At 43.2% G+C, this 16,328-nt stretch overlaps 2 protein-coding genes across 14 annotated transcripts in view; one reads left to right on the forward strand and one right to left on the reverse strand.

Annotated features, from left to right (window-relative positions):
- LOC309816317 (uncharacterized protein C10orf95 homolog) overlaps positions 1 to 16,328 on the reverse strand; it is a gene marked incomplete at its 5' end in the record, with an annotated part of 234,588 nt that overhangs the window by 59,392 nt on the left and 158,868 nt on the right. The window lies entirely within an intron of this gene.
- GBF1 (golgi brefeldin A resistant guanine nucleotide exchange factor 1) overlaps positions 275 to 16,328 on the forward strand; it is a 123,836-nt gene continuing 107,782 nt past the window's right edge. For 9 of the 13 annotated variants that reach the window (XM_082630285.1, XM_082630284.1, XM_082630287.1 and 6 more), the window contains exons 1-2: positions 276 to 545; positions 14,788 to 14,896. In XM_082630285.1, coding sequence (XP_082486411.1) covers positions 14,801 to 14,896 — 96 coding nt within the window. In that variant the 5' untranslated portion in view covers positions 276 to 545; positions 14,788 to 14,800. Of the gene's footprint in view, positions 546 to 14,787; positions 14,897 to 16,328 lie in introns of all 13 variants that reach the window. The other 4 variants (XM_082630279.1, XM_082630286.1, XM_082630282.1 and 1 more) reach the window with 1 other exon arrangement.

Raw genomic sequence — 16,328 nt, forward strand, 5'->3', positions numbered from 1 at the left:
AGTCGTGCACTGCAACCGAACTCTACCTAACTCCACCTCTCCAACTGCCCAGCGCACTTTCTTCTTTTTTATTGGCTCCTCAGTACTGTCACTCAGAGAGTCCTCATATCCGTTGGTTATTCCCTGCCTACCCTTTTTTTTCTCTTGTAATCTCGCCTCTTTAGGCACTACCCGCCTCCCGAAGCCAATTTCCTTTCTTCGATTGGATTGCTGGAATGCCACTTTTCACGATGCAAACCTATGATTGGCTGTGCGCGGCAGGGCTCGCGCAGTGACCAGGCAGCGGGCTAGACTGAGGCTAGTTACCACGTCAGTGAGCTGACAGGGAAGGTACCCGGCTCCACCGCCCGTTCCGGCCGACTCTTCCTGACCGACTCTGCGGGCCTTGACTTCGGCCTCAACTCCCAGAAACGGGCTCCTTCCCTGCTCCCATCTGCCACCAGAGCCGGGAGAGCCGCTCGGAGACGCCTTCGGGGCCCGGGCTGGACATGAGCAGCGGCTGCCGTTCCTGGGACTAGGCCCCGCCATTTTGGATCCGCTGACAGGTCAGCGAAGTCTCTTCTTAGAGTTCCAGTGTTGTGAAGGCCGCCCTGACATCGCGAGAGGAAATAAGAGAAGGAGGGCCCTTAAACTGAATGAGCCGGGGTGGGTTAAGGATGCAGGGGCAGGAACGAGACGAGGGAGAGATTGCTGTGGGAGGGAACTGGGAGAGGTGTAGGGGGCAAAGGTCAGGCCCCTGCCGCCGGAGGGACGATTTCAACTCTGGCTTTTCAACCCTTGCGGGTACCGGAATCCTCCCTGTGTTTCCAGGCTTAACCTAGCTGTCAGTTCCTCTCTTCTGGAGCTTTTTGCATCCTAAAGACTCCAGTCCTCAGAAGCTGAAAGCAGATCCGAAGAGTATTGTATCTACTTTTCAGGGTTGATTTTTAGACCTTAGATATGAGAGTCTCTCCAGATTTTGTGCAGCGCCCACTTCTGTGTGACTGCCTCATTAATTCAGCTGAACTGCTTCATTAATGATGATGAACTAATGCAACCTAGACCAGGTAGTGAGAAAAGGTGTGGAAGGACTGAGGCCAGCCTCCTGGGGACCTGGGCTAAGAGAAGGCTTTCCTTTTATGGGACTGCTCACCTGCCAGTCTGGGACTGTATGTAAACACTGGACTTATCTTCTGAGCCTGTTTTTTCTTTTACACAATCTTTTATATTGTGTAATATTCTCTTCTGGTGTATGTTCTTGGTTGGCATTTCCTCCCCAGGTCTTCACTTGGCCTAAGGAGATGAAGTTCAGTCACAAGGAAGCCACTCTGTTATGACAGTTTTGGACGAGAGCAGAGAGGGATTTGAATACCTGTGAAGTTAGTACTTTGGCCTGTTATTTTTAGTGGGTAAGAAGAGTCATGAGAGGTGTTCAGTCAAATAAAAAGTGGTAGGGTCAGGGCTGCAGAGTGAATGATGGAACATAACCCCAAAGAGTATGGTTTATGGCACTGTGATGATCTTTGATAAACTGCTGTATTGTAAAGCTATAAAAGTCCCTCAAGGGTAAAGAATGCCTTTAAAAATGAGGAGGAGTGTAGGTACAGTGTCTTTTAATACACGACATAGAAATTTGTATGCCTTTAAATTAGGTACACAAGGCACTCCTCTGAGCCCTGTGGAGGACGCAAATGGAAAGGTCCATTTGGGGATTACTCTGCTCAGTTTATGCGTTTCTTAAAAGCAGTAGCAATGTATGTGCACCAGTCTAGCTAGAGCATGTCAACCTAAATGCTTTTCAGCATGTAGTGGACACGCAATAAGTGTTACCTGTGCCTATTTATTTTATTTTTGGCTGCACTGGGTCTTTGTTGTGCGTGGGCTTTTCTCTAGCTGTGGCGAGCGGGGGCTACTCTTTGTTGCGGTGCGCGGGCTTCTCATTGCGGTGGCTTCTCTTGCTGTGGAGCACAGGCTCTAGGCTCACAGGCTTCAGTAGTTGCGGCACGTGGGCTCAGTAGTTGTGGCTCGTGGGCTGTAGAGTGCAGCCTCAGTAGTTGTGGCGCACGGACTTAGTTGCTCCGCAGCATGTGGGATCTTCCTGGGCCAGAGCTTGAACCCATGTCCCCTGCATTGGCAGGCAGACTCTTAACCACTGCACCACCAGGGAAGCCCCCTTAGGATTAGTTTTAGTATGTGATCCTGACTTGTGGCCTGATTCTAGCCCTGGCAGTCAGGACCTTTGCATGGTGAGGTAGTAATAAGGAGGATCAAAACCTCATTGTGTTAGAAGGGAAAACTGTCTAGGTTCTAGAGTGACTAAGCTCTGCTCTCCTGAAATTGTGTGTGTGTGTGTGTGTGTGCGTGTGTGTGCGCGTGCGCACGTTGGTAGGGGAGATAGCATTGTTTATATATATATATATTTTAAATTGGGGTATAGTTGCTCTACAGTGTTGTGTTGGTTTCTGCTGTACAAGGAGGTGAATCAGCTATACGTATACATATATCCCCTCCCTCTTGGGCCTCCCTCCCACCCCCCCATCCCACTCATCTAGGTCAAGACAGCACCCAGCTGAGCTCCCTGCGCTGTACAGCAGGTTCCCACTAGCTATCTCTTTTACACATGGTAGTGCATATATGTCAATCCCAATCTCCCAATTCATCCCACCCCCCTTCCCCCACCCCGTGTCCACACATTCGTTCTCTACATCTGTGTCTCTATTCCTGCCTTGCAAATAGGTTCATCTGTACCATTTTTCTAGATTCCACATATATGTGTTAATATACGATATTTGTTTTTCTCTTTCTGACTTACTTCACTCTGTATGATAGTCTCTAGGTCCATCCACGTCTCTGCAAATGACCCAATTTTGTTGTTTTTTATGGCTGAGTAATATTCCATTGTATATATGTACCACATCTTCTTTATCCATTCATCTGTTTATGGACATTTATGTTGCTGTATTGATACTTACTGATTTAAAATAAGTGGAGTGGGACTTCCCTGGTGGTGCAGTGGTTGAGAATCCGCCTGCCAGTGCAGGGGACACAGGTTTGATCCCTAGTCCAGGAAGATCCCACATGCTGTGGAGCGGCTAAGCCCATGGGCCACTACTGCTGAGCCTGCACTGTAGAGCACGCAAGCCATAGTTGCTGAGCCCACGCACCACAACTACTGAAGCCTGCACAGTCTAGGGCCTGCGTGCCGCAACTGCTGAGCCTGAGTGCTGTAACTAATGAAACCCGCGTGCCTAGAGCCTGTGCTCTTTAACAAGAGAGGCCACACGACGAGAGGCCTGTGCACCGCAACGAAGAACAGCCTCTGCTCGCTGCAACTAGAGAGAGCCCGTGCGCAGCATCGAAGACCCAACACAACCATAAATAAATAAATAAATAAGAAAGTAAGTAAATAAATAAAATTAGTGAGGTGGAAATGGTATAGGAAACTGTTTGCATTTTAACTTGCTGATCTATATTGTAGAATTTCCAAAAAAGTAATTAAGAATGGCTAATGAAATGACATAGTCACCTCAGGAAGTATCCAGGTTTGATGGGTCTGCCTTTCTCATCTGGGTTGATATGCCCTGTTGAGCCCTGTTGAGTTGATAATGCTTTGCATAATAGGCAGTCTAGTCTTTGGGTAAATAGTGTGACCAGTTCAGCATCTTTTCAGTTGGGCCTGGAGGTTAAGTGAGGCAACAAGATTTTACCTTTTCTTACTTTAAAAAGTCATTTTCTGGATAGGAATAGTTCTTTACTCCCAGCCCCCATCCCAGATCAGAAAATTTGTTTTTCCTTCAAGACTTGTATTTGAGCTGCTTCTTTTTTTTTTTTTTAGCTTCTTTTTAAAGGTGGCGGTAGACAGCATGTTCTAACCTTGACATTGATGCTCATTGGCGCAGTCGGAACTCAGGCTGTAGGCACATCTCCTCATGGGTAGCTGGGCACCAATCCCAGTTGAACTCGAAGTTCTCAGAGTTACGCTACTAGTTCACTTCCCCGTGTTCCAGAAGGCAGAATGATTGCGACTTTTAGATAATAACTTCATTGATAGGGTACTTAGACTGGCTAGTGTGAGCAGCTGGAGAGGAAAAAGACGCAGCTCCTGCTTTTGAGGAGACCCACTGGAAGGATCAGCCTCGTCTATTTACACCACTTCTCTTGATTGATCACAGTCCGTCCCTGTGGTTCAAGGTGACTAATTAGAGTGATTCTGCTGTTGGGATAATTGTGGAGTTGAGTTGAAGGGAGAAAGGGAGGTTCATTTTATCTCTGGCTGCAAGAGCTTTGTAAGTGTAATTGGCAGGTGTTTAGCTTTTATTGTTCCTCTTTTTCTGTATTTCAGTATGTTCCACAGCAGTTGTTTAATTAAATGAAAATGTAATAGGGCACTGTGGTGATTTGGAGCCCCAGTTGCAGTGGATGTGATCATGGAAGTAATGATTTGTTGCCATCATGTAAATAAAGCAGGGATTACAAGCTCAAATGCCTGAGTATCAGGCAGGTAATGTAAATGAGGGAAGTGAGCCAGGAGGGAATGTATTAGGATGTAGTAGTGACTGTAGTGTACTGGAATGTGGGCACAGTATGACCATTCTTCCTATTTTTCAAGAGAAACTGGGAATTCAGATCGTTGTGTTTTAAACTGTTGGCAACTAGTTAAATTATTTAAAAACCTTTTACAGGAGGAAAAATGTATGTCTGTGGACTAGATTCTGCCTGATGACAGTGGAGGATGACCCCTGATATGCAAAACGGGCAGGTCTTATGAGACGTAATCACTGCAATTCTCTACGTATAATCATACAGACTCACTTTTTTTTTCCTTTTTATTTATTTATTTATTTATTTTTGGCTTTGTTGGGTCTTCGTTGCTGCATGCGGGCTTTCTCTAGCTGCGGCGAGTAGGGGGCTACTCTTTGTTGCAGTGTGTAGGCTTCTCATTGCGGAGCATGGGCTCTAGGCGCACGGACTTCAGTAGTTGTGGCATGCGGGCCTAGTAGTTGTGGCTTGCGGACTCTAGAGCACAGGCTCAGTAGTTCTGGTGCACGGGCTTAGTTGCTCCGTGCCACGTGGGATCTTCCTGGACCAGGGCTCGAACTTGTGTCCCCTGCATTGGCAGGCGGATTCTTAACCACTGCACCACCAGGGAAGCCCACAGGTGGATTCTTAACCACTGCGCCACCAGGGAAGTCCTCCAGACTCACTTTTTTTTTTTAGAGAACGATATGGGGGCGTTCTTTTTATTTATTTATTTATTTATTTATTTAGCTGTGTTGGGTCTTAGTTGCAGCACGTAGGCTCTTTCGTTGCGGCGCGCGGGCTCTTCATTGTGTGCAGGCTTCTCTCTAATTTTGGCATGTAGGCTGCAGAGTGTGCAGGCTCAGTAGTTGCAGTGCACAGGCTCTCTCATTGTGGCGCACGGGCTCTCCAGTTGTGGCACGCAGGCTCTAGAGCACATGGACTTAGTTGCCCTGCAGCATGTGGGATCTTAGTTCCCCGACCAGGAATCGAACCCATGTTCCCTGAATTGAAAGGCGGATTCTTAACTACTGGGCCATGAGGGAAGTCCCCAGGCTCACTTTAAAAAAAAAATTTTTTTTATTTATTTATTTATGGCTGCGTTGGGTCTTCGTTGCTGCCCCCAGGCTTTCTCTAGTTGCAGCGAACAGGGGCTGCTCTTCTTTGCAGTGCACGGGCTTCTCATTGCGGTGGCCTCTCTTGTTGCAGAGCACAGGCTCTAGGCATGCGGGCTTCAATAGTTGCGGTGTGTGGGCTCAGTAGTTGTAGCTCGTGGGCTCTAGAGCATAGGCTAAGTAGTTGTGGCACACGGGCTTAGTTGCTCTGCGGCATGTGGAATCTTTCCGGACCAGGGCTTGAACCCGTGTCCCCTGCATTGGCAGGCGGATTCTTAACCACTGCACCATCAGGGAAGCCCACCAGGCTCACTTTTTTTTTTTTTTTTTTTCAGGCTCACTTTTTAATCTTTGTTCTACTCTGCCAACTTTCACCATTAGTTGTCATGTTGGGTGCCCTGAGTGGTTAAAAGATGAGTGGGGGAAAGATGTCTTGTTTCATTTTTCATCTCCAAGCTGGCAGAAACGGCATCTTTGGACAACTTTGAGCTTATCTCAGTAGCTCACCTTGCATATAATTCTTGGGATAACCTCAGAATCTCCATAGAGGGAGTAGGGAGAGTGGCAGAGCTGAGGTACCTGGTCACCTGATTATCAGGTTGGGAGAATTTTCCAGTTGTATCCTGTCAGGGCACCAGCTTTTTTCTTGGTTTGATTTTCTCTTACCTCCACCCTTTGAGTAAATTTCTTGAGTCCAGCAAGTTGTTTACTAGTTTAGTAATTTTGGGTCACTCTCAACAAAACACAGGAACTATGGCGCGTTCCTTGGCTAGCTCTGGAAACCTTAAAAACTCTGCGTCTTTGGTGCTTCTCTGGGATGTTTGAGAGATAGAGTGAAAATAAACCTCAGAAGGGCCAGCTGATGGTTGTTCAGCTCCCTGGTACCTTCTGCCCTCTCAGAAAGCCCATCAGGGTTTTCGTGGTTTACATAGCTCTGTATTAGACATCAAAGCACCATGAAAAAGAAAAAAAACTTGAGTCTTTGCCTTTGGAGAATCTAATTTCTAATTGAATAAGGACAACTTTTAAGCAATGAAGAAAAAATAACTTAATGGTCTACTAATGACCTATTTAGAACCAAAGAAAATAAGACACGTATATACATATGTGAAGAATGGACAATTACATAAAGAATTGTATATTTCACAGAAGAAATGTGAACATGCAAATAGCATATGAGGAGACTTCAGGAAGATACATGTGAAAACAGAAGCATTATGATTTGACTGGTGGATAAATAAATGTGGGTTCTTTTTGTCCATAGAGTGGCTAATATGGAAGATTTGTAACTTCTAGTACAGAAACAAACATGGGATACAGAAAGAAGGTTTGCCTGCCTGGCTTAGAGTCCTTGTCTTCTATGAAGTAATTGTTCTCACAAGAGGTGGATGTGAGCTGCACCAATACTGAAGAGTCAGTCTTGATATTCTTTAAGTTATTCATTTGTTCATTCAGTATTTATCATTTTTCTTACTATATGTTAGGCATTGGGGATAAAAAGGTGATAAATTATGGTCTCTTTCTGAGATGCTCATAGACTCATGGGAGAGACAGATTAAATAATTATAAGTGAGTATAAGATATGTTTAAATAAAGGTATGTACTGTGCCATGGGGTGACAAAAAAGGAGTACTAATACTCTCTGGGGGAGTGGGTTAGCCAGGGAAGACTTAACAGAGCAGGCATTATCATAATAACTGCCAACCTTTTTTTGGGTTTTAATATTCCTAATAGCATGCCAGGCCTTACAACAAATGGGTGAGGAGGTACCGTCTCCATTATGCAATGCAGAACTGTAAACTGGGAATCAGAGAGGCTAAGAAACTTGGCTAAGATCATACAGGTAATAACAGTCGGGAATACCACTGTGGTATTCTGATTCTCTCATTGACTTTTGGATGGAATGAGTAGGGGTTTGGGTTTATACAGCATATAAGGGACATCAGTGTCCCCAACCCAGCTTAAAAACAGAACATTCCGGGCTTCCCTGGTGGCGCAGTGGTTGGACCTGCCAATGCAGGGGACGCGGGTTCGTGCCCCGGTCTGGGAAGATCCCACATGCCGCGGAGCGGCTGGGCTTGTGAGCCATGGCTGCTGAGCCTGCGCGTCCGGAGCCTGTGCTCCGCAACGGGAGAGGCCACGGCAGTGAGAGGCCCGCGTACCGAAAAAAAAAAAACCAAAAAACCCAGAACATTACCAAAACAGGGGCAGCGGTTATGCCCTTTCCTATTAGTCACATCTCCCCTCCCCTTAGCCAACTGTTGTAAATTTTTTGTGCATTTCCCTGGGGTATAGTCTTAGCAGTGGAATTGCTGAGGTATAGCATATGAAGTGCTTCAACTTTGCAAGATAATGCCAAATTGTTATCCAAATGAGTTGTATCAATTTACAGACTCAACAGCCACTTGGTCTGTATTTTTACCAACTTTTGGTATTGTCAAATTAAAATTTTGTGCTATTTCGGAGGTAAAATGGTTTCTCATTATAATCTTATTTTGTAATTTTATTGACTATTAATGAAGCTCATAATCTTTTCGTATATATATTTACTGTTTGTATTTTCCTTATTCTGTGAAATGCCTGTTCATGTCTGTTGCCAGTTTTGGGGAGGGTTTATATGTCTATCCTTATAGTTTTGTAGCAGTTATATTATGGAATCTGCTTCTTTTTTTAAAAATTTTTATTGGATTATAGTTGCTTTACAATATTGTGTTAGCTTCTACTGTACAGCAAAGTGAATTAGCTATACGTATACACATATCCCCTCTTTTTTTGGATTTCCTTCCCATTTAGGTCACCACAGAGCATTGATAGAGTTCTCTGTACTATACAGTGGGTTCTCAGAAGTTATCTATTTGATACATAGTATCAACAACGTATATATGGCAATCCCAATCTTCCAGCTCATCCCTGCCCCCCAACCCCCAGCCCCTTTCCCCCTTGGTATCCATACGTTTTTTTCTCTATGTCTGTGTCTCTATTTCTGCTTTGTAAATAAGATCGTCTGTACCATTTTTTTCAGATTCCACATATATGCGTTAATATACGATATTTGTTTTTCTCCTTCTGACTTACTTCACTCTGTATGACAGTCTCTAGGTCCATCCATGTCTCTACAAATGACCCAATTTCATTCCTTTTTATGGCTGAGTAATATTCCATTGTATATATGTACCACATCTTCTTTATCCATTCTTCTTTGCTTCTTTATTATATGTGTTACATATATTTTCTCCCAGTTTGTGATTTATCTTTTCCTCTTTTTTATGGTGTCTTTTGAATAAATGTCTTTAATTTTAACATGGTTTAATTTACCAATTTTTTTAATGGGTTCTGCTCTTTGTTTCCTATTTAGGTACGTCTCCCCTATGCTGAGATTATAAAAATACTCTCATATATTTTTTTGGCCACGCCACGTGGCTTGTGGGGTCTCAGTTCCCCAGCCAGGGATTAAACCCGAACCACGGCAGTGAAAGCGCTAAATCCTAACCACTAGACCACCAGGGAACACCCTCTTATATTCTAAAAGTTTTTAGGTTTTGCTTTTTTACATTTAAGTCTTTAACTCATTCTAAAGAGAATTTTTGGTATTCTGTGAAGGATCCAATTTATTGTTTCTGTTTCTCCTGCTTTTGTTTAGATCTAGAGGGAGTTGCCAGTTGTGGGATGCCACAAAGCACCATTGTAATCCTATAGGCCCAGCTTTAAACAGATCGTGCTTTCAAAGAATATATGTTGCTCACAGTCTCTGAGCAGATAAGCCACTAGCTTATTTGGCTGGGGGATATTCATTGGTGTGTATTTGGTCGTTCCTTCTCATATTATTTCTGATAAAAGGTAAACTTTAAGTTCTTCTCTACTCTACTCATGAGGTCTCTGCTGGCCTTTGTGACCTCATGGCAAGGGGCTCTAGGCCATTGGCTACCAGACAGCAAGTGGTTCATCGGAGCTTCCCATTTGAGCATCAAGGGCAAATTCCCTTGGGAGATTCTTGGGTGAGGAGACATGCTCAGAGGCTTGGAGGGAGATTAGGCAACTCTGCATAGTCCTTGAAAATAATTCCTCTTTATTCCTGAGATGTTTCTTTTTTACTAAGAAACTTAAGACAATGATTTTTTTTGCTTAGATCTTTGCTATCTTAGAAATTGTTAGCTTTTGATGCCTAATGAATTTTGATTGAGTGTTAGGTTGATTATTTCAGTTGGTATCCCAGTTCAAAATTTATTTCCTCCAGAAAGCCTTCCAGATAGCATGTAGATCCTATTAGGTCTCAGTTAAGTCCTGTTGACACTTTTGTTTGCAATTTGTAGTGTAGTGTTGTTGTTATTCACTTGTTGCTGTGTTGTTCTCAGTATAGGTGTTTTCTCTCATTCTCTTAGTTCTTTTTTTTTTTTTTTTTTTTTTTGCGGTATGCGGACCTCTCACTGTTGTGGCCTCTCCCGCTGCGGAGCACGGGCTCCGGACGCGCAGGCTCAGTGGCCATGGCCCACGGGCCCAGCCGCTCCGCGGCATGTGGGATCCTCCCGGACCAGGGAACGAACCAGTGTCCCCTGCATCGGCAGGCGGACTCTCAACCACTGCGCCACCAGGGAAGCCCTCATTCTCTTAGTTCTTTAAAAGAGAAATTAAACGGACTTCCCCGGTGGTCCAGTGGTTAAGACTCTGCACTTCCACTGCAGGGGGCGCGGGTTCGATTCCTGATTGGGAAACTAAGATCGCACATGCCACGCAGCGTGGCCAAAAAAAAAAAAGAAATTAAATATTCTTATTTTATAATGGCCCCCTCCAGGCCCCCCAAAATATTTTTTACAATGATAGGTAGTCTGTATATGTACTATATATGTTGAAAGCCCTCCATGATATGCTCACCCTGCAAATTGCTTTTCTAGCTTTACATGCTATTATTCTCCTAGGAATAATGTTCCAACAAGTCTGGAATAATCATGACCCCCTAAATACATACTGCATTTTCCTACCAATAAGCCTTTACTCTTGCCATTCTCTCCTTGTGTTTTTGACTGTTTGAATCCTGTCTTTCATTTGCCTTTCCTGGGCCCTCTGCCAGAAATAATTTTCTTTGCTTCACTACTGTGACACTGTGTATCACTTATGTATTGGAGATATGTATGGGTTTGTGTGTAGATGTATGTGTTTAATCTACTAGATTATAAATTTCTTATGGGTGGGTAGGGACAATTCTGTATGACTCTGTCTAGCATTTTGCTTAGCATGTGCTAAGTAATATCTGGTTGACTGAAATAAATGTTTGTTAGTTAATTAACTTTGATTGCTGCTCTTAATCATTTATACATGGAATAATACAACTACTTCTCGGTAGCGCCTACTCATTAAAAAAAATCCGTTAATTAAAATTTAAAAATAGGTAATATATGTATGTGACACAGAATTCAAAAAGTACAAAAGAATATGCAGAGAAAAATAAGTCTTCCTCTCACCACTGTTTCCCAGTTCCTTTCTCTGGAGGCAACCTCTCTTAGGAGTTTCTTTCTTTTTTTAAAAAAAATTAATTAATTAATTAATTAATTTTTGGCTGCGTTGGGTCTTCATTGCTGCACGGGCTTTCTCTAGTTACAGCGAGCGGGGGCTACTCTTCCTTGCGGTACGCGGGCTTCTCATTGCAGTGGCTTCTCTTGCTGCGGAACACAGGCTCTAGGCGTGTGGGCTTCAGTAGTTGTGGCACGCAGCTCAGTAGTTGTGGCGCACGGGCTTAGTTGCTCCGTGGCATGTGGGATCTTCCCAGACCAGGGCTCGAACACGCCCTGCAATGTGTCCCCTGCAATGGTAGGCGGACTCCCAACCTCTGCGCCACCAGGGAAGTCCCTTAACATCTTTATTGGAGTATAATTGCTTTACAACGGTGTGTTAGTTTCTGCTTTATAACAAAGTGAATCAGCTATACATATACATATATCCCATATCTCCTCCCTCTTGCGTCTCTCTCCCACTCTCCCTATCCCACCCCTCTAGGAGGTCAAAAGCACCGAACTGATCTCCTTGTGCTATGTGGCTGCTTCCCACTAGCTACCTATTTTACATTTGGTAGTATATATAAGTCCATGCCACTCTCTCACTTTGTCCCAGCTTACCCTTCCCCCTCCCCGTGTTGTTAGGAGTTTCTTAAAAAAACCTTCCAGGAACTTCCCTGGTGGTCCAGTGGTTAAGAATCTGCCTTCCAATGCAGGGGACATGTGTTTGATCCCTGGTTGGGGAACTAGGATCCCACACGCCACAGGGCAGCTAAGTCTATGTGCCTTAACTACTGAGCCTGCACGCCTCAACTAGAGAGCCTGTGTGCCGCAAACTACAGAGCCCACGTGCTCTAGAGCCTGCGTGTCACAACTAGAGCGAAGCCTGCACGCCACAACAAAAGATCATGCGTGCTGCAACGAAGATCTCGCGTGCTGCAACTAAGACCCGACGCAGCCAAAATAAATATATAAAAATAAATAAATAAAATAAAATGTAACGTGTTAAAAAAAATCCAGAGATCTAGAGCATATTCATCTTGCCTAAATAATTTAAGGAAGGAGAGATACTAGAGATTTTATCTTTTCTTTTCTGATACTTTTTTTTTTTTTTTTGCGGTACGCGGTCCTCTCACTGTTGTGGCCTCTCCCGTTGCGGAGCACAGGCTCCGGACGCGCAGGCTCAGCGGCCATGGCTCATGGGCCTAGCCACTCCGCGGCATGTGGGATCTTCCCGGACTGGGGCACGAACCCGTGTCCCCTGCGTCGGCAGGCGGACTCTCAACCACTGCGCCACCAGGGAAGCCCCTGATACTTTATTTTTGAATTTGTTTATCTTTCTTCTACTTCTTGGTTCTCCTCCTCTTTGTGGTATGTTCTCATCATTGAATCTTATCTATTCATTGAAGAGAACATTGTTGTGTGTCTAGAGCATTTAGTCTTCTGAGAGTAACCTAGTTGTTTCTTTAAATTGTCTTTAAAATAAGTGTTGTCTTTTGTTGGGTTCCCTTGTGGATTGGGAGAGGTGTTATGGGCCTGGACAAAATTTGTACCAGTTCTTTTTTCCTTTAGCATAGTGGTTTTCATTCTTCTCACTTTCTTGTGTAAAAAATATGCAAATAGAGCTACTTGCAGGGTGCTTTTTTTCCCTCCATATCTCTGGCTCAGTTTTCTTTTAGATCCTGCTGAACTCTATAAATGCCTCAAGGGCAGAAATTGTATCTCATTTCTTTCATAATTATTAATTTTTAATAATATTGATGGTACAGTAATATGTTCTCCTTGTAAAAAATTAAAACATAGATAAGGCTAAGTATCCTCTGATTACATCCTGATTTCATAGTACCTTCTCTAGAGATAACTATGGTTGTTGAGTTTGGGGTACATCTGCCCAGACCTTTTATTCTGTGTTTTTGTATCGCTCTATATGCCTGTACAAAATACATTAAGTATACTTAACAACATAGATAACTCACAAACATAATGTTTCAAGGGAAAAGGGCAAATTGCAGAAGAATACATACAAAATGATATTAATTATACAAAATATAAAAATATGCAGAATGATACATATTGTCTGGAGATACATATCAATGAAGTAAAAGTATAAAGCAACATAAAAGTTTAATAAACATCAGATTAAGAGTAGTGGGACCAGGGCTTCTCTGGTGGCACAGTGGTTAAGAATCCGCCTGCCAATGCAGGGGACACAGGTTCAGGCCCTGGTCCGGGAAGATCCCACATGCTGCAGAGCAACTAAGCCTGTGTGCCACAACTATTGAGCCTGCGCTCTAGAGCCCGCGAGCCACAACTGCTGAGCCTGACTGCCACAACTACTGAAGCTTGCGTGCCTAGAGCCTGTGCTCTGCAACAAGAGAAGCCACCCAGTGAGAAGCCTGCACACCACAACGAAGAGTAGGCCCCACTCGCCGCAACTAGAGAAAAGCCCGTGTGCAGTGACAAAGACCCAACGCAGCCAAAAAAATAAATAAATAAGTAAACAAATTTATTAAAAAAAAAAGAATAGTGGGACCTATAGATGAAAGAGGGATGTAATTAGGGAGGACACACAGAGACTTCAGTTGTACTGTTCTTAATCTGGATACTGGTTGTTATATTCTCTTTATATCTTACTGTATGTTAAATACTGTATATTTTTGAAAACAAAAATCTAGTATTTTACGTAAGGTGGGTTGGTTGGTTGGTTTTTACTAGTTGGCAACATACAGTCATGCATTACAATTTTTTTTTTCATTCCACAGTATGCCTGAAGCTCTTTCCATGTCTTATTTGCTTTGTATCCTTAGCACTCTGAAAGATGCCTTATGCATAGTAGGTGCTTATTAAGTAAATATTTTTGGAATTCCTTTCCTTACTCTGTTAGCCTTACTGTTTTAATTTTCCTTGAGCCTGATATAAATGTTTGTCTAACTGTATGTCTCCCCTACCCTGCTTTCTATCCCTTTCATTTTTAAAAATTTTGTCTTAGGAGGATTTCTAAACAATGGGAAGTGATTAGGTTGATTTTACATGCTCCTAGGGTTTTCTCTATGCCAAGAAGAGTCTACTTTTCAGTCTGCTTATTAGCGATTTCCTGCTATAAGCAAGTGAACTTGACTTTTCAGAACTTTTCAAAGGTTGCATCACTGCCACTGTCCAATTTTCTGGAGCTGACTTGGCAGAATGGATGCAGTCTATAAATTGACATTGTAACTGTGGTTCCAAACCAGGGCTATTTTTCTAATAGCCTTCATTCTTTTCTTTTAACTTAAACCTTCATTATTTATTGAGTTGATAAAAAAGGAAGAACAAAAGGAAGATCTGAAATATTTCTTTAACAAACTAGCAACATGGATGTATCTGCATATCTATATGATTCGTAGGAGAGATTTGGGGGACAATTGACTTTGAAGAATTTAACATGCTTGTTAGAGATTGTTGAGGTGCCTTTGAAAAGTTTCTGGTGTGATGCTTTTTGAGTTGTATCTTGAACTTGCAGAGACCTCTAGAAGAGCCAGGTAGTTGGATTCATCACATAAGAAGGGCTTCATCCCATCTTAGTATTACAGGTGGGAAATCTTGGTACTGAAAAGTTAAATCGTAGTTCTGACCTTATCAGGTACTGATTTAAGCATGGGTATGCTCTTGGGTAACCAAATATTAACTGACTTTTCTCTTCACTGTTTCAGTAGGTTTGCCAGGATGGTGGATAAAAATATTTACATCATTCAAGGGGAAATTAGCATTGTGGTTGGGGCCATCAAACGAAATGCGCGATGGAGCACCCATACTCCACTGGTAAGTGGGCAGTGGGTAGAGAACCTGGTCACTGAGTTGCTGTAGGGGATCTGGTGCGTGGTTAAAACAGTAATCAACTTCCTGGTAATAATGATAATAGTAGGAATTCAGCGTTTTTCAGAAGGGTTTTGAGGACCCTTTTGTTTTATTTCAACTAGAGTCAAATTTATAAGCTGCGTTTTTTTTCTCTGGAAGCCAAAAGATGATACCATTTTTCTTCTAGCTGTTTTCATAAACAACTTAAGCTAACACTTGAGATCTCTTTAATATGCCTAAAAATGTCAGAAAGATTCCTTATCTTCTAATTCCCAAGAACTATAATTAGCTATCAAATTCATTTCAGTTAGTTTAGTTATTGATACATGGAGTATGGCTTGGTAATTGTACTCCTTGGGAATTCAGCAACTTTTCTTATATAGAGCAGACCAATGTCTTGCCAATCAGATGAGTAAGGTTACCTGTTGTAAAGCTGACTTTCTTTATTGCATTTGTATGTTCAAGGATATTTTTTGTACAGTCGTGTAAGACAGTTTTTGGTACAATTGTAAAATCAAGTTTAGACATTTCCAACTTGGTGAATATGTATATGTGTGTTTAGAAATTTCTTATGTTCATTTATAAAAGTGGATTGTAGGGCTTCCCTGGTGGCGCAGTGGTTGAGAGTCCACCTGCCGATGCAGGGGACACGGGTTCGTGCCCCGGTCTGGGAAGATCCCACATGCCGCGGAGCGGCTGGGCCCGTGAGCCATGGCCGCTGAGCCTGTGCGTCCGGAGCCTGTGCTCCGCAACGGGAGAGGCCACAACAGTGAGAGGCCCGCATACAGCACAAAAAAAAAAAAAAGTGGATTGTATTAGAAGTACGAGTGGAGTCAGGAATGTCTTAGAAATGAATATGTGTGATTATAATGACTATGAAGAAAGAGAAAAGATAGAATAATACATACATCTTAGTCTGTATGTCTCAGTCTGTTTGGGATGCTCCAACCAAAACCAAATACCAAAGACTGGGTAGCTTATAAACAACAGATTTTTTTTTTTCTTTAAACAACAGATATTTATTTCTGGGGGCTGGAAGTTCAAGATCAGGATGTCAGCATGCTCGGGTGGGGGACTTCTTCTGGGTCTCAGACTTCTCGTCGTATCCTCACATGGTAGAAGGACAAGGGAGCGCTCTTGGGCCTCTTGTATAAAGGGCATTAATTCCATTCATGAGGAATCTGCCCTCATGACCTAATCAACCACCTTAGAATTTCAACATAGAAGTTCTTTTTTTGTGTGTGTGGCTGCGCCATGTGGCATGTGGGATCTTAGTTCCCCAACCAGGGATCAAACCTGCACCCCCTGAAGTGGAAGCACAGAGTCTTAACCACTGGGAAGTCGCCAGGGAGTTCCCAATGTAGCAGTTTTGAGGGGACACAAACATTCAGACCGT

This window comes from Mesoplodon mirus (assembly GCF_964341445.2).
Source record: "Mesoplodon mirus genome assembly, chromosome: 2".
NCBI lineage: Eukaryota > Metazoa > Chordata > Mammalia > Artiodactyla > Ziphiidae > Mesoplodon > Mesoplodon mirus.